General features: G+C 44.9%; 1 protein-coding gene across 4 annotated transcripts in view; it reads left to right on the top strand.

Annotated features, from left to right (window-relative positions):
- Positions 1-6,026, top strand: part of LOC144781481 (phospholipid-transporting ATPase IC-like) — a 1,874,327-nt gene extending 1,868,301 nt beyond the window's left edge. For all 4 annotated transcript variants that reach the window (XM_078660356.1, XM_078660353.1, XM_078660355.1 and 1 more), the window contains one exon: positions 4,075-6,026. In XM_078660356.1, coding sequence (XP_078516482.1) covers positions 4,075-4,299 — 225 coding nt within the window. In that variant the 3' untranslated portion in view covers positions 4,300-6,026. The remainder of the gene's footprint in view (positions 1-4,074) is intronic.
- Positions 6,027-25,787: the final 19,761 nt, after the last annotated feature.

Genomic DNA, 25,787 nt, shown 5'->3' with positions numbered 1-25,787 from the left:
TGGGGGGCGCTCTAGGATAGGGAATAGGTTAATTTACTATCCAATAACCTTCCCTAGTGTCCACGGGGACTGGAGTTGGAATAGTAAATTAAACTATTCACTATCCAGCACCCCAAAGCACTATGCGTTTTAATGGACTGCGTTGTAATACTTACGTTGTAAAGGCATGCGGTGTAAATGCATGCGTTGTAATGTCATACATCCGTGTAAGTCTGAGATTCGGCTCTAGGGAACTCATTCGATTTCTCAAATTCTGCAATATCCTTACATTAAACGAACCGTACTGTGGGAAAGCTATAACACCATCGTCCTTTGTATACTCCACACAATTCTCTAACCACATACACGTATGGTATCCTCATTCCAGCATAAAAGCAAACGGTGGAAAGAAGGGGCAGCTTTATAAAATGTTGGCACAAGATCAGAAACGGAGAGCCAGGCACCCTAAACAACCACCTCTGGACTGAACTGCAAAGACTTGAACGATCACATGCTAGAGAGTACTTGATGCAATCACTAGAAAGCCTAGAACTGACCGGCCTCTGGAACAGCTCAGTAGATCATAAAAGTTTTAAAAAGCAAGTAACAAAAACAACGAAAATAGTATCGCTACTTGAAGACAAAGAAACCCTGGCGAAAAGAGCCCATGGCTGGATAGTCTTAAACGACTATAAAACCCTCAAACCACAAGTATACTTAGACCACGGCTTCAAGCAAAGGACAAAGGAGAAATTCTTAAAATTCCGACTAGGTGTACTACCGATCCTCCCTCATCTGGCGCCATGGGAAAGGAACCTTAAAGATCAAACCTGCCGTCTCTGCGGGGCAGGACTGGAAGACCTAACTCACATAATATGTATTTGTCCCAGCTTAATGTACATAAGGAGAACACTACTACGTGTAAAATGGAACGAGGAGGGGGTCAGGTCGTGCCGACAGGCAGTTAAACTGTGCTTCAACCCAAGCGAGATCCAACTAAACTGCAGAACTACAAAATTTCTTGATGCAGTGGCAAAGAGAATCAAGGAGGCACAAAAAGAAACACCTGCCCAATAGCCGGAAACAAGTCCTAGGACATTTTTAGAACTTACGGCCTGAATGCAGAAGAAGTAGAACTAGTGAATCATCTTAACTTTTGATACTTATACTTTTATTTCCGTCAGCAACCACTTTTTCTTTTAACAATGTATTTTAAATTGTGAGTTTTAATTAACTGTGCAATAAAATTTACCTTACCTCATTCCAGCATAATAAAAGAAGCAGGCGTTCTTGGAGATGGAATAGGAATTCCCTCCCTAGTCACAATTGGTTTGTCTTTCACAAAGAAATTCTTTATTTTCTTAAGCAACTTCATTTTTATGACTCTTTACGCTAATGTATCTTAGCAAGTAAACAAGGAAACCATTCTGTAAATCTACTTATTCTATTTGTCAGTTCTCGTCCTATACCAGCATGACTCACACCAACCGTCCAATCACGGTTCTCTACGTACCTGCTATCTCAACCAATACCAGCGCGGCTCACACCAACCAGCCAATCAAAGCTCAGTACACACCTGCTGCATGACCAAGGCTTTTTTCTGACATCAGTATTACTCCTTCTACTGACCCTCCCTTTACAAAAGAATACGGCAATATTTTTCTACGTTTTTTAATCAAAAGTTCTGTTAGTAACAACACAATGCTACCTTGTCTGCTCCACTAATTAAAGAGATAGTCGTCACCCGTTCAAAGAGAATTCCTTCACTTCAAGTTAGAATAACGACCAGTGCTATTTTACCTTTCAAACAAGCTGGTACTCCTCTAGGGATAGGGCCAGAGTTTCGCAAGAGGACTTTTTGTGTAAAAAGAGTTCTAGGTAGTCCTCTAGGGATAAGGCTAGAGTTTCGGAAGTGGACCCTTCGCTATTCAGACACTCTACTCACATACGAAAGTGTCCCTAAATATAATACCTACAGTCCCACGTAGCTTCGGTATTATAACAACAGACAAAGTACTTCTGCAGTGTGATTTCTTTATCAAAACTCTTCTTCTACCTACTTCAGGCTAAATTCAATTCCCGGGATTCCACAGGTAACTCTCTACCTGTACTTCTAGGCAACATAGAACAGGACACTAACATTTCATGGTAAGAACATAAAGTCAATAATCAATAATCATTAGCAAACTAATCAATGATTAAACTATCCTCTGCTACCAGAAAACTGATTCAGTGCTCACCACACCTAATCAGGGATCAATACTCAATAACATACAAATGGCCCATACACATTCACCCAAATCCCTGATCCGCTGGGGGTCAAGTTTTAATGATGCTAAAATAAGCCTCATTTACAGGTTCATTGTGACATTTCTAAATACATAACTAAACCTATATATCAACTTTCTTTCCTCTTGGTCGACGGACCAATTTCTTGAATAGTTGATGGTAATGATAGTACTATCTAACTAACTATCTATCCAGTCAGCTAAATAATCACAGACTCTTGGTAAAGTTAATAAAGTTTTATCTCAAAATAATGTAAAAAATGAATGCTTATTGAATACGGTTCCAAATGCAAACAATGAAATTCACAAGAGGGAGAGAAAAACATCAGCATTTGCAAACAGTGTCAAACTCATCATTCAATATACAATATGCACATGAAAGAGCGGATAGATTCAAGAGACATCAGTTTCAGCAAAAATAATGCAAAACAATATTCATATGAAGGAGTGGATAGGTGAAGGGACAAAGGTTTCAGAGACAAAAATACATTTGCAAATGATTATGCAAAGTACGAGTCAGAGAAGTAATACAAATCCAACGGATCTGTGAAATACCTCCCCCATGGCCATGGAGATGGTGTGGGTCCCCTGAACTAGAGTCAGGGACCAAAGACGTCGGTCCCCAAAAGCAGGGCAGGGACAGGAACAGCTAGGCCTCTCTTCAAACTGACGGACAGCGGTGCATCACCCCTCTCTTCTCTCCATCCAGACTTACTCTCTCCCCTCTCGAGCAGCTAACTGCTTACCACACCCCTAAAGGCACCCAGTTAACCCTAAAACCTACATGTCCATCCTACATCAGTTGCAACATTTCACAGGATTCAACAGCTCATTGGTGGATTCTGGAGGTGGTCTGTCAGGTTCCCATTCAACAATTTGTGTAACCTATTGTTTATTCGGTGTTCACATAACGTAATTTCTGACTCGTTTGTTCATTTTCAGTTCATGATATATTTCAACATTTTCACACATATTTCTCAGTAACATCTCCGGAAGATGTCTCGGGTCCCATGGCCAGTTTTATCTGTTTGGCAGACATACAATGTTCTCTGTGCTGCTTAGCCTTGACCTTTACACTTTCTCTGCATCGCTCAGCACTGCTGTCTGTTTTGGCAGGTCCTTCTCACTTATTTTCCAACCCCTCATCTATCCGGAAAACTTAAGAGTAATGAAGGCCCATTCGGCTCACTATGGCAAATGGAACATAAACATTCATTAATTACACAGAAATGCACTTTTCACTGTTTATCACCCACTTTTGCACTATCCCCTGTTACATGTTTTCCTAGCAGAATCTTAAGGCAAAAGCACCATTATTTATTATTTTTAAAGCAAGATGCAAAAAGATGTAAATTGCTGCCTAGTCATGCATTATTTCTCGTTTCTTTCAAAGCAAAATGTAAATACGGTTTTAGTTCTTTCATGCATTATCTCTCGTTAGTGCATGCATGCGCTAAGCAGTTTCTTCGTGTTCATGTGATGTGCATGTTATTTCTTCCACAGCACACTGTTAGTTCGTATTATGGGGGTGTCAATCTGAGCAGGTTTCTTTTTGCGAAATCCTGCTCCATCAACACCTTGTGATTTCTCATTTTTGTCACCACCTCAATGTGTAACAAATTGCATGTGCAATACTGAGTCAGTTAAGTTCAAGAGCAACAAGGAATATCAACTAACCATTTGTTGGGAGGCAAGTGTGCAGTGTTTCATAAATCATATTTTTCTATCAGAATGTTACATAGATATCCTTAATTTGCCTCAAGCCTCTTTTTCTTCCCGGTTCTAACATGAATACTATTCTTAATAGGAAGATCAACCACAGAAGGAAGTTGCCATGGACGACAACACAGTGAAACTGGAGTCTTACTTTAAGAGGAATGACTGGCTCCGCAGCTCCAGCAGTGCTTTCTCCCACAAGGAAGGCTATGCTGACCTAATAACCCAAGGCATAAGCTTACGCAACAGAAGACAGAAGCCCAGCAACAAAGAAAATAAAGCAACAAATCAGGAAGAGATGATCTCACAAATCTAGAGAACCAGTGTAGTGGTAAAAATAGAGCGGCCTGTGGCGTTTCAGGTTAGATTAGATTAGATTAGATTGTTTTACTGAGTGTCACCACGGCTTTAAATTAATCTGCTGCTTCTTGTTTTTTATGAATAATATAGTGTTTATTGACAGTTTAGCTGCACGCCTCTGCCGCCCTGATGGAACAGAGTGCCGCCCGCAAAAGTCAAAATAACCCCATATGTGTGCATAAACGTTTTAGTACTAAGTACTCAGCACTATCAGTTCTTAGGAAATGATAATAATCTTCATAACTTTTAAAACACAATAAAATGGAATTCATTTATATGGCCAAAATTGTATGTAAAAATACCAAGAATTGTTGTCTAAATGTTTTTGCTTACATGCATAATAATGTAGAAAGTTAATTTTCAAGATTTATCCATCTTCTAGTAAACAATGAGGTACCTCCACTTTCTTCTGGAGAAATACCTTCAGGTGTGCGACGTGAAAATGGTTTTATGTTATGATTTCAGCCTCACAGCTCTGCCAGGGATTCGCTAAATACAACAAGGGTGTGTTTTATTATGTTTAGCTTTGATTTCTTATCCAATTTCCCTGTTGCGATTTCTGCTGGTATGGTGTAACTAATAAAAAATAATTTATTTACCTATGTCCTTAATCACAGTTTCTGAAGTGCAATAATACTTTTGGAAAGGGTACCATTTCCATTGCCTCACAGGTAAAGAGAGGAACATGTTTCTGGGGATCTAAATTTTGAACCTCGCTGAGGTTTAGGTTGGATGTCTGTCACTGCAGCCCATTCAGCCAAGAAACCAGGGATCTCCCAGTTCAACATGTGCAACCCTGCATCCCTGGCCTGCACACATACAAGCTATCAGTAGACTCCAAGATGTTTCCTTTTTTAGGTCAAGCATTCAAGAACTCTTCTATAAACTTTAGTATATACTTTAGTATATACTTTAGTATATACTTATATGCCCTACAGAGATCATCTACACTGGGGAGGTTGTCCGTAGAGTTCCTCTTAGTAAAATCGGAACCACGACTAGAGGAACTCCTAGATGTAATCCAACCTCCCCTTGCGAGGAAGTTATACACTCAACTAAGGCATGGTCGCCTACCAGTCAGGGCATTTACTTCTAAATGGGCTAAATCAGAGAATGGAGCCTGCCCGGCATGCAATTATAAACTAGAAGATGTCCCGCATGTCATGTTTTTTTGTCCAGCGTATGTAACAATAAGGAAATGCTGGCTGATCCCATTATGTAGGAACCTGGGGTTTAGACACTGTACACAGGCCTGCAGGGTTCTAATGTATGACACTTCTTCTCCCATAGTATTTGCTGTATCTCGTTTTCTACTTGGTATGTGGCGCAGAAGGAAAAGTTTTGTATAATCCCTGTGATAAATTGTGACTTCTATATTCCTTGATCTGTTGATAACTGCTGAGTTTAATCTATTTTTCTTTTATTGATTGGTTCACTATTAATTGTTTTAAAATGAACTGTGCCTTGTACGTATTTTATTTGCACTTTTATGGTCTTTCCGACCGAAATAAAGTTATCAGTAGTAGTTATGATTTCAGCCTCACACCTCTGCCAGGGATTTGCTAAATACAACAAGTGTGTGTTTGATTATGTTTAGCTTTGATTTCTTATCCAATTTCCCTGTTGTGATTTCTGCTGGTATGGTGTAACTAATAAAAATGATTTATTTTCCTAAGTCCTTAATCACAGTTTCTGAAGTGCAATAATACTTTGGAAAGGGTACCATTTCCATTGCCTCACAGGTAACGAGAGGAACATGTTTCTGGGGATCTAAATTTTGAACATCACTGAGGTTTAGGTTGGATGTCTGTCACTGCAGCCCATTCAGCCAAGAAACCAGGGATCTCCCAGTTCGACCCATACAACATGTGCGGCCCTGCATCCCTGGCCTGCACACATACAAACTAACAGTAGACTCCAAGACGTTTCCTTTTTTAGGTCGAGCATTCAAGAACTCTTGTATAAACTTTAGTATATATTCTTTAGTATATACTTATATGTGTATGTACTTTGGGAGCTCTGGAGATCAGCACTAGGATGTGTCTGCTTCCGCTTAGGGACTTTTTTTCTGGTCAACTGCCTCTATTTAACTGTCTTGATAGTAAACGAGCAGCAGAGGTCATTACAGTACCACAGTTGCTTTCTGCTGAGGGACTTTCTTTTTTTAAGTTTCTGGCAACTGCCTCTATCTAACTTTCTTGATAGAAAACAACCAGGAAAATACCAGAATCACTTTAGCATTCTCTAGATTCCAGTCCATAGAAATTGTCTTACACAAGCACCCGTAGACAATAATATATTTTTCAAATCCTGTATTTTCAGTGATATGACCACCGAAGTCCCTGCTTTTATATTAAAAACAGAGCTTTGGACTATGCCATTTCCCACTGAAAGGCAATATTTCTCTCCATGTGTTCCCATACCTGGCGTGTCACGCAGTTTGATGCTAACTTTCCCATCATGTTAAAGAACAATAGATGTTTCAGCACCCAGGCTAATGTGCTGCATAGCCAAATACATGTAAGGTCCCAAAGGCGAGACCGATTGCATTGCAAATGCTTGTGCTTCTACTTACCACGGAGGGACTAGAGAGAACTCATTGTACATATCATCCATGGGGGAAATCCATCCTCCCGGCTAGGGATCACAAGAGACTGTCCACATGTTGCTTTCACACAGTGTATTATTTGAATGGCCACTATTGTGTCAGAGCGTTGTGCTGCATTTCCTACAAGAATTATGTTTTTGCCTACAGCTTCAATTCAGCTTGCAGTCTTTCTTAACCCATTTGTAGTTGCTGGTGTTCCCATCTTTTCAATCACTAGTACCACAGCACACAGGCTGACACCGATCACCAGCCTTGGAGCCACCCAGTCTTCCTCATCATTAACATTAAAGACTCTGCGCAGTTCTTTGTCGTCCTCTTACCTCGGCAGGGTCCTCAATCCCTAGACTGTTCCTCCATTTCCAGATAACATTAGCAATTTCAAAACTCAGGTCACCCCTTTACCTTACTCAGTCAGTCATCCACCCACTAAGGCAGGAAAATAGGAACTACTGATAAGCACCCACTGTCCTGCTTGTATATTAGTGTGGCTTTTGTCTTACTTTATAGCGATGACTCTCCTGCAGATATGTAAGAACAGAACAGGGTTGCTGACGAATTATTAGAAACCAACATCACTTATCATATTGGGCACAGAGACAATATGTATATGTAATCCAGGTCGGAAAGTATAACCGGAATTGAGGTAGGCGCAATCTCGCTCACAACTTTTATATAATAACTGAACATACAAGACTGTTGGCTGAAACATCACTTACCTTTATGTCAGAGTACCTCGGAATTGAAAATGTACCATTCTATTTTTATTGCTGATGAACACATGATTAATCTTTGGGTTATTTATATACAAAACACTTGTCCAGCTACACGATTTTAATGGGGTATAATGATTACCAATGATAACAACTCCTTCCCAGCAGATCACTTGAACAATAAATTGCGCATGGCAAAATGTGGTAGGATATGTGACGGATATTCTTTCATAGCATGTATAAAACACGGTATGAAGATTGGAATGAGTTTATTCCAATTCTTCAATTTAATGTGGGGTGTATCTCCCTCCTCTTAAGAGCACTGCGAGTGAGAACCTTTGCGATTAAAAATTGTATGTTGCTGTCGTATGAGTGCCCCAGTCCTATTAAACACCCATCTGAACTGATACATTAATAAATTGTTGGATGCACCGTGGATTTTATGTTTTTATGTTGCTTCCTTTTCTGACAGACTTTGATCTTGTGCATGAGAAACTAGTGATCATTGAGTATTTCTTCACTTTGGCTTCCCATGAAAAGGACAAATGCCCGCATGTAACATAGCAGTTTTTTCGGTAAATGAATCACACGTCCTTCAATATGATAACCATGACCACCGAGTTACACTCACATAAGCTACTATTTGGTTCACTGTGTCATTTCTGTAACTTTCAACCGGTGGATTGGTGATAATGTTTACTTCTGTTTTCCAAACTTTCACAGTTTTCACTATTGATTCATTCAGGCAATGGTTGAGATTTTAGTTGGCCTCTCCGCTGAGTGCCACCTGGTGTATGAGTATGCTATCCCTATTAAGCAAGTATTTGGAAAGTGTTTGGGGCCTTCAGTCAGCACACATAACTGCGATTTTGCCGCCTTCTGTTATCGTGTTGGTTATATTTCTGGTAGTATTGCCTCCTTAGTTCTAATGTAGGCGGTGGAGTGGTAAACACATCCAACCAAATGCAATGAGATAGTAGAATCTTACACTATCCCTATGATTATAGTGAGGTTTAAGATTACTAGAAAGAGAACCAGATTTAAGAGATGGAGAATCTTGATAATTTTGTTAAACGAGTGAAAACTATGTTGCCAAAAGATCCGGTTATAAAGTACACATTACATAGATGTATCTATGTGTCTACGTTCTGCCAGGCTTTTTGCACCTTACATGGTTATAAGAGGTCATTTATCAAATAGCTATTTTAAACCATATGCCTTTTTTTCTGGAGTATACCAACACGAGAAATCTATAGCGAAGGTGCTACTACCCCATTCAGTACAGCCCAACCACCGGTTTCCATTTCCCTAAAGAAGACACTCAATGTGTTTTGTGTTAGTCTTATAAATTATGTTCTAAAACAAATAAAACCTGATGAGCACTCTTCCAAAAACTTGCATTTTGTGTGTCCACCTCTTAGTTTGATTAGGAAAAGTATGTCAATAGCAGGAGTGGTAAGACTGTGTTGATGGCCCCTACATCCATTACCAGTGCTTAAATTATGGTGGCGGGCGCAGGTGGTGAGCATCTCCACACATTTGGGGGATCAGAACTTTTTTAGTATCAGCTCTTGGCAGAGATCAAGACAGAGAAAGGGGGGCCGTGGCCAGGCGCCTGCTAAGATGGCCGCCTAATACCGGGGCTCCGCCGGGACTGAAGATGTCCCCCACAATCCGACCAGATATCCTGTCTGGGGCGCCCGTCCATCGGTGCCCTGGTGCCCTGAACACCGGAGCTACCGCGACGTGAAGGAACCGAAGCCGCAGCTCCTTCGGAGGTGGAGTCGCGCTTGCCTTTCTGCCGCAGCGGGCCTGGGGCCTCGGGCTCGGAGCTCCGTGGCCGGCTGAAATCGAGGCCCCGGCGTGCGCATACATTGTCGATCGCCCGGAGTGGGGCGGAGCCTCTGCTGTGTCTCGGCCTGTGGTGTGGCCCAGGCAGTGCGGCTGCCGGACTCCTGCGGTCCTACTTCTGAGCGGACACCTAGGGGAGTGCGGGCCCCCCCCCTCCCGGGTGGGCGTTAGGGCCCCGGTCACGCCTCTTGATCGCGGCAAGACCCGGTGAGGAGGAGCCCGACGCAGCGACCGGCGGGGTACAGGAAACCCCTGGGGGCACTCCGGGCCGGTGCGAGTTGGGGCACAACCTGGGACTGGCTGAGAAGGGCCCCGCGGTGCAGGCGTGGCTACGTGTCTGCGGTGCTGGTGCATTGTGGACTAACTTGTGGCACTACTTAACGGAGGTGGGACCCTGAGCTACTGGGGCACATTACCTACCCGCTGGCCCCAGTGGCTCTGAGTCAGTGGAAGATCTGTTGACTCGGGAAGGCGTGGGGCTAACCGGAAGGGTCCCGGACACTCTGGCGCAGTGGTGCACGGCTGGGCCCTGGGGGCGATACCCCCAGTGGCGATGAGGTCTGGTGCACATCCCACACGCTGCTCTACCATCTGGGTTCGTCGCGAGGATGCCCTTGGCAGTGGCTGACAGACTGTAACCCTGGGAGGGGAGCGCATTAAGGTACTAGACTACGATGAACTCAGAGTTTACGAAGAGGTGGTCTCCATCGCGACGACCTTTCCCGAAGAGGTGCTGCCCGGTGGTATATCCACAGGGCGCTGCAGACCCAAGATGCGACCCAAAGGGGGGACTGCTACCCAAACTAACAAATTGGACAACTATGCGGTGCCACTGGGTCAGGCACAGAAGGGTGCCAAGGTCGGGGACCAATCCGGCCAGGCGGAGCCTTCCCTCGCTTCCATCATGGCCACCATACAGACGCTGGGTACTAACCTTGAGTCCAAGATGGACAAAATCTCTATCGAAATGAACCTCCTCCGCGCTGACCTGGGGAAGACCACGGAGCGATCCAAATCCAACGCCACGGACATAAAAGAGCTGAAGGCCTCGGAGAAGAAGCTCGAGAGTCGGATCAACGACCTAGTCCACCAGCACCGGCAGATGGCCCTAAGGCTCGAGGACCAGGAAGGGAGGGCCCGAAGGAGTAACATCCGCGTGGTAGGTGTGCCGGAAGAAACAGAGGGGCACAGCATGGAACTGTTTCTAGAGGACCTCATCCTTAACCACTTGAAGCCTAAGAGACTGTCTAAGCTCTTTACTATTGAACGGGCCCACCGGGCGCTAGTCCCTAAGCCTAAACCGGGGGCACCCAACAGGACAATAATTGCTAAAATACTAAACTACAGAGATCACAATGCCATCCTACAAGTGGCCAGGCAACGGGGCGATCTGCAATTCGAAGGGGCCACTATCTGATTCTTTCCTGACTTCACGCTGCAAGTCCAGCAGGAGCGGCGTTCATTTCTAGAAGTGAAAGCGGCGCTCCGGGAGCGGGGCATTAAATACATGATGTTCTTCCCCGCCAAGCTAAAGATAATCGTAGGAGGAAAATCCCAGTTCTTCACATCACCATCGGCGGTCCAGGAGTGGCTCGATGCGGCAGCGCCGACGACTCAAGAGCGACAGGGCCATGGCGACTGGAGAGACAATCAGGCCCCGTCTCCCGGGTCGGCTGTGGAGCAATCAGAAGGAGAGGCGCAAAGTCAAAGGTCTTGGCGCTCTAGATCAGCCAGCCCTCGAGGAGACCCGGCCCGGGATACGGCAGCTCGCTGAAGACTATGACTGTGCTGCCGGGCCCTGTTGAACTGTAACGTATTGTGTGTTTGTGATGTTTACACCTCTTTAAAAGCAGGGGGGGAAGAAGCTATATCCGCCCTAGTGACACTATTGCTGGATGTTGGCCCCTCCAAGGCAGTGGGGCTTCCAGTCTGGGGGTAGCTTCAGAGAGGCGACCGGAGTTGGGGCCGGCGCACGCTCTCCCACATAGTTTCCCTCGGGGGGGGGCAGTTCCCTCTCTTCGGTGTTTGAGGGTTGGGCGATAGGCGCTCTGCTAATTGGGCAGTGGGTAGTTTGAAACCTACAGAGCAGGGAGCAGGGTGGGGGGTTTCAGTGTTTGATTGGTGGTGGGGCCGAACTCAAGCATGAGTGGGAAGGGGGGAAGGCTTGTTGTGGGGTGGGGGAGGAGAAGTTGTTATTTGTTTTGGGGAGGGGGGAACAGTTTGATTGGTCACGATTGAAGGGCCCCGTGGGGACTCGGGGGCGCACAGGGACACGTAGGACGAACCGGAGAGTGAAACGTGGTTATGGCTGAGCGATGGGAGAAGAGCCTCAGATTGTTGAGCTGGAACGTTAATGGGCTGGGGGATAAGCTCAAATGCACGGCTGTGTTGCAATTCGTGAAGCGCCATCAGCCTGATGTGGTTATGTTACAAGAAACTCATTTGCTAGGTAACAATTGCCATGCCCTGAACAGACATGTTTACACCCTGGCGGCACATTCCGGCTTTACCACAGGGTCCCGGGGGATGGGGATCCTTCTCCGACGTTCCTTGCCATTCCTGCCGGACCATACTACCACTGACCCACAGGGCCGCTTTGCCACACTCTCGGGGAAATGGGAGGGACACAGGCTATCGCTCGTGTCCGTATATGTTCCGCCTGGCCTCCAATCGCAGGCGTTTACTGATCTTGGTACTCTCCTCTTGTCCCTTCCTGATGGGCGGCTGTTTCTGGGAGGAGACTTTAATGCGGTGGTCTCTGGGGTAACGGACAGACACCCCCCCAGGGACACCCCTAGGGGCCAGAGGTGGATGGGAGACTTCCTGGACACGTTTGGCCTCACGGACTTGTGGCGCCTTGCACATCCAGAGGACAAACAGTACACTTTCTTTTCGGGACCGCACCATTCTTTCTCCCATCTGGACCATGTTCTCACCCCCCTACACCGAGACACAGTGGTTCGCACCGCCACTCATCTCGCGCGCGGTATCTCTGACCACTCGCCAGTCCTGGTACACATTACTGTAGGGACCAGGAGGGAGGGGTGCGTCGCGCCAATAAATGCGTGGCACCTGCGCAATGAGGATCTCCGAAAGACACTGATTCTCTCGATTGCCAACTACTTTGAGGCCAATGAGGACTCGGTGGCCTCGGCGGTCACTTTGTGGGAGGCCTTCAAAACAGTCCTCAGAGGAGACACGCTATCGGCAGTGGCTGGAAGGCGTAAGGAGAGGGAGGCGCAGCTGATTAAAACGAGGCTGACCTCCGGGGGCTGGAGGAGGTGGTACGCTTGGACAGTACTTCCGAGGCGCGCCACAGACTGGCTCTAAAAACTGCAGAATATCAGGCGATGGTCACGGAGGCAGCTAAAAAGATGGCGGCCACCAGAGAGGGTAAAATCTATGACCAAGGCGACAAGGCGGGTAAGCTCCTTGCATGGCTCGATAAAAAGCAGAATGCAAGCAGAGTAGTGGCGGAGATTTGTACTACCGATGGCACTTTACTCACTGAGCACGCGATATAGTCACGGAATTTGCCCGTCACTTCCGCACAGTTTACAGCAGTGGGTCTGACCGCCCGGAGGAAGACTCAGTTGCCCTCTTGAGAGACCTCCGGATGCCAACCCTTTCTGACACAGAGCATGACCTCTTAGACGCGCCGCTCACTACGGTGGAGGTGGAACGTGCGATCGGGGACCTTCGTCCTGGTAAAGCGCTAGGGCCCAACGGCCTACCGATTGAGCTTTACAAGCTCAAGCCGGACGGCATCAGCCCATACCTCAAGAGGATGTTCGAGGAGAGTAGGTCCACGGGAGTGCTGCCCCGAGACCAAAGTTTGGCAACGATTGTCGTCATTCCGAAGGAAGGTAAACCCAGGGAGCGGTGTGCCTCCTACCGGCCCATCTCCCTGATAAATGCGGAGCCCAAGATCCTAGCCAAAATCTTGGCTAACAGACTCCAACCTGTCCTTGCCACTCTGGTCCACCCGGACCAATCTGGGTTTATGCCCCACCGCAACACTGCACTCAACCTCCGTCGTTTGAACTGGGTGCTGGGCAGATGCCATACACTGAGTGAGGATGCGGTAGTGGTGTCCTTGGACGCCGCGATGGCCTTCGACACCCTTGAATGGCCTTATATGATGGCTGTCCTCCGTAAAATGGGCTTCGGCCCCGGTTTCATTTCGTGGGTGCGACTCCTTTATCCGGAACCTCTGGCACAGGTAGTTGTCAATAATAAGGTCTCGGAGGCATTTCCCTTAACGACTGGGACACGCCAGGGGTGTCCACTCTCTCCCCTCCTATGTGCCCTATCGCTGGTACCTTTGGCCACCTGGATGTTGCATTGAAGGGGATTCTATGTGCGGATGGCTGGGAAGACAGGATATCGCTCTACGCCGACGATATCCTGCTCTATCTCTCGCGACCTCGAAGATCGCTGATCGTGGCTCTAGACATTTTCACTAATTTCAGGAAGAACTCCGGATATACTATCAACTGGAGTAAGTCTCTTTTGTATGTCCTTCAAGGTAGTCCCCCCCACATCCCCACGAGACTGTCCCATTAAGGTGGTTACCGAGGGTTTTACGTACCTGGGAATCTTTGTATCCAAAGACAAGGCAGCAATGTTTGATAGAAATTTGCTCCCGCCCCTTCGACGGCTTGGTCGCGACTCGGCCGCCTGGCGGAAGCTCCCGATCTCCTTGTTGGGCAGGGCGACGCTATTTAAAATGATGGCTTTGCCTCGGTTCTTATATGCCTTACAGAACTACCCGACCTTGTCCCGGCTTCTTATTTTACGGCCATAGAGGCGGCGCAGAGGGAGCTATTGTGGGCCGGAGCACCCCGAATTGCCTTACAAAAATTAAATCTAGGCTGGTGCGATGGTGGTATAGCCCTACCAGACATCCGCAGGTACTATTGGGCAGCGCATCTCTCAGCGATTAACCAGGGCACCTACTGTGACGGCAATGACCCGGGGTACGGCATGGATAGGTGGCTCCTGCTGGGAGGGAACTTTACGCGCGGCCTCTTAAACATGCCCTCACGGGCCCGACGCTCCACTCCGTTCAAGTTTGGCACATTGTTCAGCGGAAAATGGGATGGCACGATGTGCTCACACTGGCTACCCCACTATGGGTGTCTGAGCGATTGGGCTTCCTGGTCGCACCCGGGGATTCCGCAACTGGGACCTCATAGGTATCTCGCAGATTGGGGACCTATGGGACAAAGAGGGGATTAAATCCTTCTCGTCCCTCCAGACTACCTACGAGCTTGTGAATACTGAATACTTTCGCTATCTGCGAGGTACGCTGCCCCCACCTGCCTCCCCCTTGGAGGACAGACTGTTGGACGGACTTTTGCCTGAGCATGCAATCTCGCTCACCTACAAGAAATTGATAAATACCCTCCCCGACTTGCTCCACAACCTCAAGGGACGTTGGGAAGCTGACGGTTTGGAAATTGATGAAGAGGAGTGGAAATGTGCTCTGGCCTCCCCACGAGAGGTTACTATCTCGTCCAGGCTACGACTCATTCAATTAAAAATTTTACATAGAGTTTATATCTCCAGCACAAGGCTGAAGAGAATGGGCAGGAGTGTGGATGATGGGTGTAGGAGGGGATGTGGAATGAGCGGCTCCTTTTTTCACATGATCTGGGAGTGTCCGGTGCTACAGGCCTATTGGGTGAGAGTGGTGAGATGTATGCAGGAGGAATGGGGGGCGGAGCTGCGCCCAGAAGCGAAACGTTGTATTTTTAACATCTGGGAACCAACGGATCTTCCAGGCAAAGGTAAACTTTGGGTCACGCTTGGCCAGATGGTGGCTAAACGGAGCATTGCGAGACTTTGGGGGGCGGCTACGTCTCTACGTTTAGTGGAGTGGAAGCGTGACATGGACTGGTGCATGCTGCAGGAAAGGACTGTGTATGTCGCCCGGGGGTGCCCCCAAAAATGGGGGGAGGTATGGGGCAAATGGAATGAGTTTCGAGGTAACATATGCGATCCCCCCCAGCCAAGACAGGCAGCGCCTGAGGTAGATTAACATCTGTCCAGTGTTGCTTAATCCCACTGAGATAACATGTATTTATTTGCCACTGCTGTCTGTGCTCTGCTGTTCGCCTTCCTGGCCCGTTTCTGTGACCATTGTTTCTTTGTTTGTTCTTGAAAACAATAAAAAGAATTTATTAAAAAAAAAAGACAGAGAAAGGAAGAAATGGTAGGAAAAAAGGAGAGAGAGAAACATAGGAAAACAGTGACAATGTGAGAACGCAAGAGAAAAAAGAGTGTGCAAGAGCGAGTTACTGTGACAGGAAGTGTAGGGTGGTGGGCAAAAGAAGCATCAGGTGGAACCAGTCTTTTGTATTCAGCAACTCTGGCATTCAGGTAAGCAAGCATCACACTGCTAAGAATTACATTTGCCCCTTGGTTTCCTCTTATCATTCAAATGTTGTTTCAGTCTCCGTGGATCTTCCCACTGGACCCATTACATCTTTGATGTTTTTCCGATTCCTCTGTGGTCCGGCATCCTCTTCCTGCACCCTGCACTTTGCAAGATCATCTTGCTGCTGCTGCCCTCCCGTTTCTATTGCTGCCTACCCACAAGGATTTTCGGACCACAGCCCGGCTCTTCTTTGCCGATTGCCTGATGGCTGATGGCTGATGGCTGCCCCCTGCCGCCACTCATTCGACTGTGGAGACACCTACACTTTTTGGGCCAAGAAAGACCCATGCAGGGAATAAAGTGAGGATTTAGGTGGAGGTGTTGTACAGTTGGGGTGCAACTGATCCATGCAGCGAGCTGTCGATAACGCAGCGGAGCTGTTTGATTATTTGGCACATTGCCATTGTGCTGCCTGGCACAGTAGAGCAGTCCTTATATGGCAGCCAAAACACTGATCAGGTATCTCCCTCCCCTTAGCAGCACCAAATAGAGCCCCATTGCAGTGCTTTTATAGCAGCCACGAATCCGCTTAATTGTTGTCGTCATCTCAGTGGTCGTGGTCACAGAGGCAGCTGTGGTGCTCACGCCAGCCCCAAAGGACCTGATCAGCTGCACATACTTGCTCGCACAGAAGCTCTCCACTGCCAGAACCGATCTTCCCCTGCACTTAGATCACATGGCTAAGTAGGCAGCTGGGGGATTCAGAGAAGTGTATGGGGTGGGTGAACTTAAGACCATTGCCATAGCGGGGTGAGCTAGGCAAATTTTGCAACAGTGTTTGCTGTGGGGTACTGGGTCTTCAGTGCAGCGGATTATGGCAAATAAGAAATAAGAGCACTGCAGCACACAAGCGATCTATTAAGCGGTCCATACCCCAGAACACTTAGGGGCATATGTATCAAAATCTGTGTTTGTGATTCTCAAAAAGCGATTTTTTGGGAATCGCTATTTGAGAATTGCAAAACGGGATATATTAAAAAAATAGCAAATATTTAGTGATTTCTTAGTATTCCTTATTGAGATTGGCAAATTGCGAAATCGCAATTAAGGAATACTTTCCCATTCATTCCTATGGGCCAGGAACCCCAAAGGAATGAATGGGAAGTCATTCTCAATTTCCGATTCTCAATTTGAGAATCTCAAATTGAGAATAATTTCAAGGGTGCAAGGGTGTCATAAGGACACCCTGATGCACCCCTGAAATGAGCATGTGTGCGCATATGGCGCACATACATGCCCTAAGTGCATGTATGTGCACCACATGACACTTTGAAAAATGCCAAAAAGTGTATTATTGACAGAAATCGCAAATTACCACCAACTTGAAGTTGGTGGTGATTTGCGATTTCTTAAGAAGAAATCGCACAACTTGGGTGCTTGATACATAGCATTTAAGGAATCGCAATTTGCGATTCCTTAAATGGTTGCGCAAAATTAAGGAATCGCAAATTTAGCGATTCCTTAATATTGCGATGCAATTTTGCTTATACATCACGTTTTGCAATTTTTTTGTCGCAAACGCTGTTTTTTGCGATTCGCAGCGTTTGCGGCTAAAAATTCATTAGATACATATGCCCCTTGGTCACTTCAGAAACAACAGATCGCATATTAGTGTCATAGCGAGTGAATAATCTAGCTTACACGGTTAGAACCACCAAACGTTTATCGATATTTATTGAGAAGAAAAGCTCCTATCTTCTAGGACAGATCAATAGAAAGGTTGCAGATTTTCTCAATACAACCATAACTGACTACAACTTGTCCTTATTCTTAATGAACTCGAGCCTCCAAAAGCTTATTGCGGCCAGGTTGTATTTCAAGAACAGAATGAAATCTGGCAAGCAGAGAACTAGAAGGCCTCAACGAGGTAAAAAACGCTATAAGAATCCAAAGAAATAAAAGCTATCTCAAAAGATTTTTCATTTAATAGTTGGAAAAGATCAAAAAGCTTTCCACTCTAACCATCTTCATTTTTTTCAAGTGTGAAAATAACCCAGCAACCCCCAACCAAGCTAGCAGAGCTGGTATGGAGGGATCCGATGAGGAACACATGGATTCACCAATTGCATTAGACCACAAGAGCAACAACTGCAGTGCTCTGTTTCAACCTCTCCCTTTACCAGCGTAGTTCAGGAAGGAATAACTGAGCCGAAGTGTGCTTCTATGTAACATAGCAGTCGGTCACAAACTGTCACAGACAATCACCACAACTGCATTGACTTCCCCAGTGACTTTTATCACGAAGGGTAAAGATTTGTTAGGACACCTAAAATCTGACTGTATTTCATGCGTAATAGGACAGTTAACACTTACAGACCAAAAATTCAGCTCTAACTTAATTGATTTGAATCCCCCAAGACTGGAACAACAGACGTCTAAAGTTCGCTCACATTGCCTGCTTATTTGCTCTCATTCTAAAGTCACACTATATTTCAATAGCTCTGGTGATCAATTCAGCAGTGCCTCCCAGCCCATACTGATAAGTAATTTGGACGCATTGCATAGCTCTGCAGAGGTAATTATGCAGTAACAGGCTAAAAGATTTTGGGAGCGAATTCTCCCCTGCTATTCCTACTAGCTATGAACATTTAAGATCTGAAGTATACGTCCTTCACCGAAATGCAAACGCTGCAGACCAGAGCTGGCAGAATTTCATCACATGGTCCGGTACTGCCCCCGCCTTACCCCGTATTGGGACAAAATAGAATCCGAGCTCACGCATGTCCTGGGCTGGCAGGTGCCCCAAAACCCCCTACACCACATCTTGGGAGTCATGGACGGCTTGGATGTTCCTAGGGACGGCTACCATGGTAGCCAAGTGTGACATCACTGTGACATTGGCACAGACTAACACCCCCCCAAAGTAAGTAACTGGCGCAGGGGCGTGGATTGGTGCTCCGCAAAGGAGAAACCCTTGTTTGAGGCCCTGGGATGCCCAGCCAAACACAAAAGGATATGGGGCAAATGGTTGGACCAACTGGGATGATTGGGTCTTATTTCCTCTTATACACATTGAAAGAACTGTTTATGCATTCTGGGTCTGGGCCGATATGCATGTCTGCCCATAATGACTACAGGCACGCTTTGAAGTGCCAAGGAACGATGATCAGATGTGCTGTACTGTTGTTTTTTGTTTCTCCAAAAATAATTAAAGTTGATTATAAAAAAAATTATCTGAAGTAACTGTCATTACTTGAACACAAGCTGAGACAACCCTGGTAGACAACTGGTGCTTATGCTCACCACTCGTTAATGCACATCTCAATAACATAGCTAAAAAAGTAATATTATCTTCTCAGCTCCCAAAAATGAAGTGTTCCAGATCACCACAGCCTCTCAACATCTTAAACCATTAAAACCCTTAAAGATGCATGACCACACAATCCAGAGGACTTGGAACCAAGAGTATCTAGATGTGATCATGGCAATGGGTGGAGCACTCAGACAAGGAATTAAACAGTCAAAGCCTGATGTGTCGCTTGAGCTATGCACAAAATAATAGTCAATCGAATGTACATTGTGTGGCATATACAACAAATACAGAAAACATACCTGATCTTAAGACTTGGACAGTATATTTCTGGCACTCCAAGCCAAAATGATGAACAAGTGTTTGAGACTGGATGGCCTCCCTCAAGCCTTATCTAAGATCAATCCTGATATTTGGTCCAAAATGTTGGTATGGCTGTATAACTAGCAACTCACAAATAAGTGAAATTCCAGATTCATGGAGAGATGCAATTGGGTACCCAATCTATAAAGGAGGCGATAAAGCATCTGTAGCAAACTATCACCTAATCACACTGGAAAACAATGTAAAGCAGCAGCAGCTCCTCCACAAGAGCAGAGGAGTTTTGCCCCGCTTGCTGCGAGCGCAGCAGGCAAAGACATATATATAAAATTGTATAATAAGGGCCATTTTATTTTGCCTTGAGCTTGTGCTGTACACAGCAAGCCGGGGGCGGGGCTGAATCCTGCTACTGCAGGATTACTGCTGCCCCTTTTAGTGCGCATGTCAGGTTGGCTAGCTGGCTACCTGTGGCCAGCCTGACATAGGCACTGTAGACACAGCAATCCCCCGGCTGTGAAACAGCTGTGGGTTTACTGGCACAGGCCCGACCCTCAAACTGAGTACAGGGTTAGCTTCCCCCCACCAATCCTTGAGCTACTCTTACACTGAGAGGAAATCCAGTATTAATCGGATTTGCGTTCCACTGAGCAGGAAGGAAGTTCCTGTTTGTGGAAGGCTGGGGAGAAGGGCAAAGTTTATGGTAATTTTGGCATCATCACGTCACACCATATTTTCTAACTGGCAGCCGCTACTCATGTCAAGTATTTTGAAGCACTTGTGGGAAAAGACCTGAACAATTGGGTTAAGTCACTCAGGGCCCAATGTAGGTATCCAAATACCGTCAGTAACGGCCGAAAATACTGATTTTCGGCCGTTACCGACCGGTATTTGGATATTGAGATGTAGGGACATAAGAAAATGCAGATTCGGTAATTTTACCGAATCAGTAATTTACCGAATCAGTAAAGTTACCGATTCGGTAAAATTACCGAATCTGCATTTTGATATGTAGGTAGCACTGTAAACAGTGCTACAGTGCTTTCAGGATTCGTTATTTGCCACAAATTATTAATTATGCATTTACACCTGTGCCCTTAGGGCATGTATGTGTGCCACATGGCGCACAAGCCGTAATCAGGGGTGCAACAGGTTGTCAAAGTGACACCCTGCCACCCTTGAATTTTTTTGTATTACCGATTCGGTAATTGACATTCATTCCTATGGGCCTACAGGCCCATAGGAATCAATGGCAAATACCGAATCGGCAAATACCGATTCGGTAAATACCGAATCCTACCGATTTGGTATTTTTTACCGAATTTTTACCTACATTGGATTTACCAATTCATAAATACCGAATCGGTAAAATTCGGTATTTATGAATCGGTAAATCCAAATTACCTACATCTAGCCCCTAATAAATCAAACATGCTTTAGCCAAGATACTGTCACCACTACAAATCTGGTTATTGACAAAACCTTGCCAACAAATACCGCCGTATATCTATGCTTTGTGGACTTTAAATCCACATTTGATCGAGTTCCTAGGAACAGGATATGGGAGAAATTGAACAACTGGGGTATTCCAGCAAGTCTACTTAAAGCCATACAACTCCAATATCATAATACATGGATGAGAGTAACTGTCGCCGATGGACAGAGGGTTTCACATACAATTCCAACATCTTTTGGGTTAAAATAGGGTTGGGTGGTTGCTCCTCTATTATTCAACCTAATTATTGTCAACTTTTCCAGTAACCATCAGTCCGCAAACTCACAACCCCCTAAGCTGGGTGACAAACTAATTTCCAATATGCTGCACACTGGTGATGTTCTTAACAGCAAGACCCACATCGGCCTCAATGGGTTCCCTAATACGATATAAGTTTACAGTCTCCAATAAACAAAGCCAAAACAATGGTCATAAACAAACATAAATAAAAAGACGGGGCATGATATTCAGGCAATTTCAGATCGAGGGAGTCCGGGAATATAAATATTTGTGATTAATTACCAATTGTAGAGGATCATACCTTGCCAGAAGCAGCAAATCCATGCAAAGGCACATGTTTTACTATCCGGATTTGTTACTTTATACAAAACCCTCTGGGTCCACTACTTTAACAAATGCTGAAATAATGAATGCCATATTGTTACCTACTATCGGTTACAGCTGTAAAGCCCAGCGAGGGAGATAATCAATCACGCTGGAGAAAACCGTCACGAGAACATGCAAACAACTATTCCCATCAACCAAGATCTGCATCTCCCGCTCAGGTGCGATTGGAGTTCAACATTGTTAAACAGGTCATTGAATTATTCCCTAAATCCTCTGTTTTGGGTCGTTAATGTCAAATAGAGATGCTAAATTCCCTGCCCGATTGTACAGGGAAAACACCCTTGTTAACCTTACAGCATAAGAAACTGTGGCATGCACCTGTCACTTTACAGGTTATTAGCAAATATATGAACAAGAGAATGAGAATACTGCTGCACAATAAGGATCAAATGAATTTAACTAACGATCTCATATTAGGATGGTAACAAGCAGATTCACTTCATTGCACCGCCAAGCATATTTTTGAACTGTCAAGTCTCATTAAACATACATCCTTGCCCTTTAGGTTAGGTTACGTGCCAGCCCTTGATCAAGCTTTAAGGTGGGCTAAGGAGAGGAGCAATACATTGTGCACACTGTAAAAAGGCAAATTAATCATGAATTCATTCAGTATGCATTTGCCTGGCCCTCCTAACAGAAATAAATAACCAGCTAAAGCAATTGTTTGATATAAGGGGCATACGAACGTGCTGCAAGCTATCATTCGCTCATTAAACCTGGCTGACCCTATACTGGACATGTGTTTTGTGAAATTTCTAATGTTGGCAGAAAAGAAACAAAATGCTTGAACACCTGAGCACGTAATTGTACCTGTGAATGTGAGTTATTCTGAACTACGTCATTTTAGCTTTGTCATACTCTTTTAAGGTGCTTTGATCTTTTATTGGTTTTAAAGCAACTCATTATGCAGTGTTGGGCAATTATTAACGTTTTGTATCTGATCAAGCAAATGTTTTAAGTAATTATGCGTGAATAAAGGAATTTGATAAACGTTTGGGCCATTGCACATATATTTCACATTTTGTCAATCACAGAAGGAATCTAGACTACAACGTCTCTAAAAAAAAACCTTGCTTTTGGATAGAGCTTTCTTCTTGACAGTAGCATTCTCTACCTGATGGCTAACTATCTGACCAACACCAGCTATTTGGACAAGGAGGCCTGTAAACTAACATTGAGTTATGCAAACTCATCCCCCAACCATGCACAGCCATACCACCTCTAACCTAACGAACACAGCATGCAGACCGCAGGTTATAGAACACAATTTATGGTGGTCACAGTCAAAATAATACCTAAGCCTTACCTGTTTGAGCCATATTCATATCACCATTCAGTTTTACATTGACGAGAAAGTGGGCTAACATTAATATCAAATACTTACACTTCAATCGCTACTATTCAGATAAGTCAGGCATCCTAATGAACCTTCACATTTCGATAGGAATAGACTGAGCTTATTACCTGTAGGGTAATTCACTGTTGAGATGCTTCTTAATGCGGCATATAGGCAAAGAGACTGGGTTAAGAGCTATTACTTCCTGGTGTTAAGTATGTAGTGATAGGCCCTGCATTGACCAGGAGGAATACATTGGACTTTGGCTGAGACTTTGCCACTCCAGGCATTAATATGTTTCCACTTTGTTGACTAGTCTTTTTTTTTTAAATCTAAATTGTGTGGATATTTTTGAGACTTAAACTGGAGTAGGAATGTTCCCATGTTTAAAAAAGAGAGGGAAATACATTCTGTGAATATTATCTATGAATCTCCTGACACCTTGCTTAGCAGTTGAAAACATCCTTAGATTTGTCTCAAGGCTATGGCCACAGTGTGAGACCTTCTCTACTACATTACAAGAGACTCTTACCTAGATGTGTGTTACTGCATCGACATATACTTCATCTCAAAAACTGTATTGTCTGCCACTACACAGTCCAAAATTATTTTATCACTACCTCAACCACACATGATCGAATATAGCCCTTCCCTAGTCACTTTTTTAAATGCTACTTCATAAGTTTATCCTAGTTATAATTGTTAACCTATATTAGAACATTGGAATGTTGGGAGCTCCATTGAAAACAATGGAGTGCTCTGGGCTTATAATGGCTGGTATAAGCCTGGAGCATCAACATTCCAATGTTTCTTTGTTCACAGCTCTGGCTGTGAACAAAGGCTTCAGGGAACCTGAGGGGATTCCAATCCCCTCACGCTCCCAAAAGGCTTTGTTTTTTTTGTTAGAAAATTCTGTCCTCTTGTGACAGAATGTTCTAATAGCCTTATAGCCCTTTGTAGATGGGCTATACCGCTATTAAAGTCCCTCTCTCTTGTTAAAGGCCCTCGCCTTCGGCTCGGGGCCTTTAACGCTGGAGAGGGCCTTTAATAGCTGGTATAGCCCTCTACGGCGGGCTATAAGGCTATATTAGAACATTGGAATGTTGGGAGCTCCATTGCAGACAATGGAGTGCTCCCTGCTTCTACGGGCCGGTAAAGGCCCGCAGAGCAACATTCCAATGTTCTACAAAGGCTTCTCGAAACTCGAGGGGATTTATATCCCCTCGAGCTTCGAGAACCCTTTGTTTAATTTGTTAGAACATTCTGCCCTCTAGTGGCAGAATGTTCTAATAGCCTTATAGCCCTTCATAGCAGGGCTATACCGGCTATTAAAGTCCCGCTGTCTCGTTAAAGTCCCTCGCCTTCGGCGAGGGCCTTTAACGATTCAGCGGGCCTTTAATAGCCGGTATAGCCCGCTACGGCGGGCTATAAGACTATATTGTATTTCGCCTTCAGATGCACTTAAGTAATCTATAACTTATTCAATTGTCTGAAACTAATCTATACATTTATTAATTGTCATTCATGTATTTACTAAATTAACCTTACCTTTTATTATACATGTTACATTCTAATGTATTTAATTTAATTAACTAACATAACGTAATGTTTGTAGTGTGATTTATGCACCTTGATTTATGCTTATAGATTATTTATTTGTATTTATTTTCAGAGTTTTGTATAGCGCGAACTAGATCCTTGCAGATATCAGAGCGCTTTACATACATATGAGAGAAGAACGCAATACAGAGATCATAGTACAAATGAGCGACAAACGTAGAAGAGAACTTAATAAAGCAATATGTGCATGAAGCGTACAATGTCAGGTAGTCGAGAATGATTGTGTGGTCAATTACGGCATTGAGATAGAAGGGGGAGGCAAATAGGCATACAGTAAATGCGTATTTAACGTTCAAGTGAATTTAGCCATAAGGATAGATTTGACATCTTTTTTGAAGGAGGCAGTGGATGAGATGAGTCTCGTTTCTGGCGGGAGGGCATTCCAGATCCTGGGGGCCATCCCTGAGAAGGAACGCTTGTAAGTTTTTTTCTTGTGGAATCTTTGTGGTTTCAAAAGGAGAGTTTCTGTGCTTCTTGTGGATCTTGAGCCTCCTGAGAGTGTCAGTTTCTGAGCAATGTAGCTGGGCATGCTGTGATGGAAGGCTTTGTGCGTAATGCATGCAATTTTCAGGTGTATTCTGGCTTCGAGTGTGTTGGGTCCTTTCTTTGTGTCTGCATGGAACCTCTTGCATCCATGTTCCCTGCGTGGAACATGGAATGTAGATGCTCTGGCAGTTGCTGCCTGGGAGTTGTCAGGACTGGTCGATAATAAAGAGGCTCTTACTTACATGAGTTTCCCTCTTCTTTTCATTGGCGACGAGGAAATCATACGTGATCAATTAATTGAACGGACTTGCAACAAGAAAATTCAGGAAAAGCTTTTAGCTTCAGATGATCCAGACCTTGAAACCGCGATTACTCTTGCCAAAAGTATTGAACATTCACAATTTTGCATGAAGGAGATGAGCAATACTTCTCAATCTTCCGAGGTGAAACTCTTATCAACAAAACACAGTGTCAAGTCCACAAAGATTCCTTCAGATAACTCTTTGCGAAATTCTGCCGTACCGTCCAAGTCCAAGACGGATAGAGCACAGGTTTTTTGTTTTCGTTGTGGCAGCAGGAATCATCTTGGTAACGCAAAGTACTGTTATGCTCTGAATCAAACGTGTTTCAAGTGTGGTAAAAAAGGGCATCTTTCTCGCTTTTGCAAGGCTACAGTGTTCAATCCAGCATTCAACAAAAGT

Source organism: Lissotriton helveticus, chromosome 9 (genome assembly GCF_964261635.1).
Source record: "Lissotriton helveticus chromosome 9, aLisHel1.1, whole genome shotgun sequence".
Lineage (NCBI taxonomy): Eukaryota > Metazoa > Chordata > Amphibia > Caudata > Salamandridae > Lissotriton > Lissotriton helveticus.
This window is presented reverse-complemented; position numbering and strand designations above follow the sequence as displayed.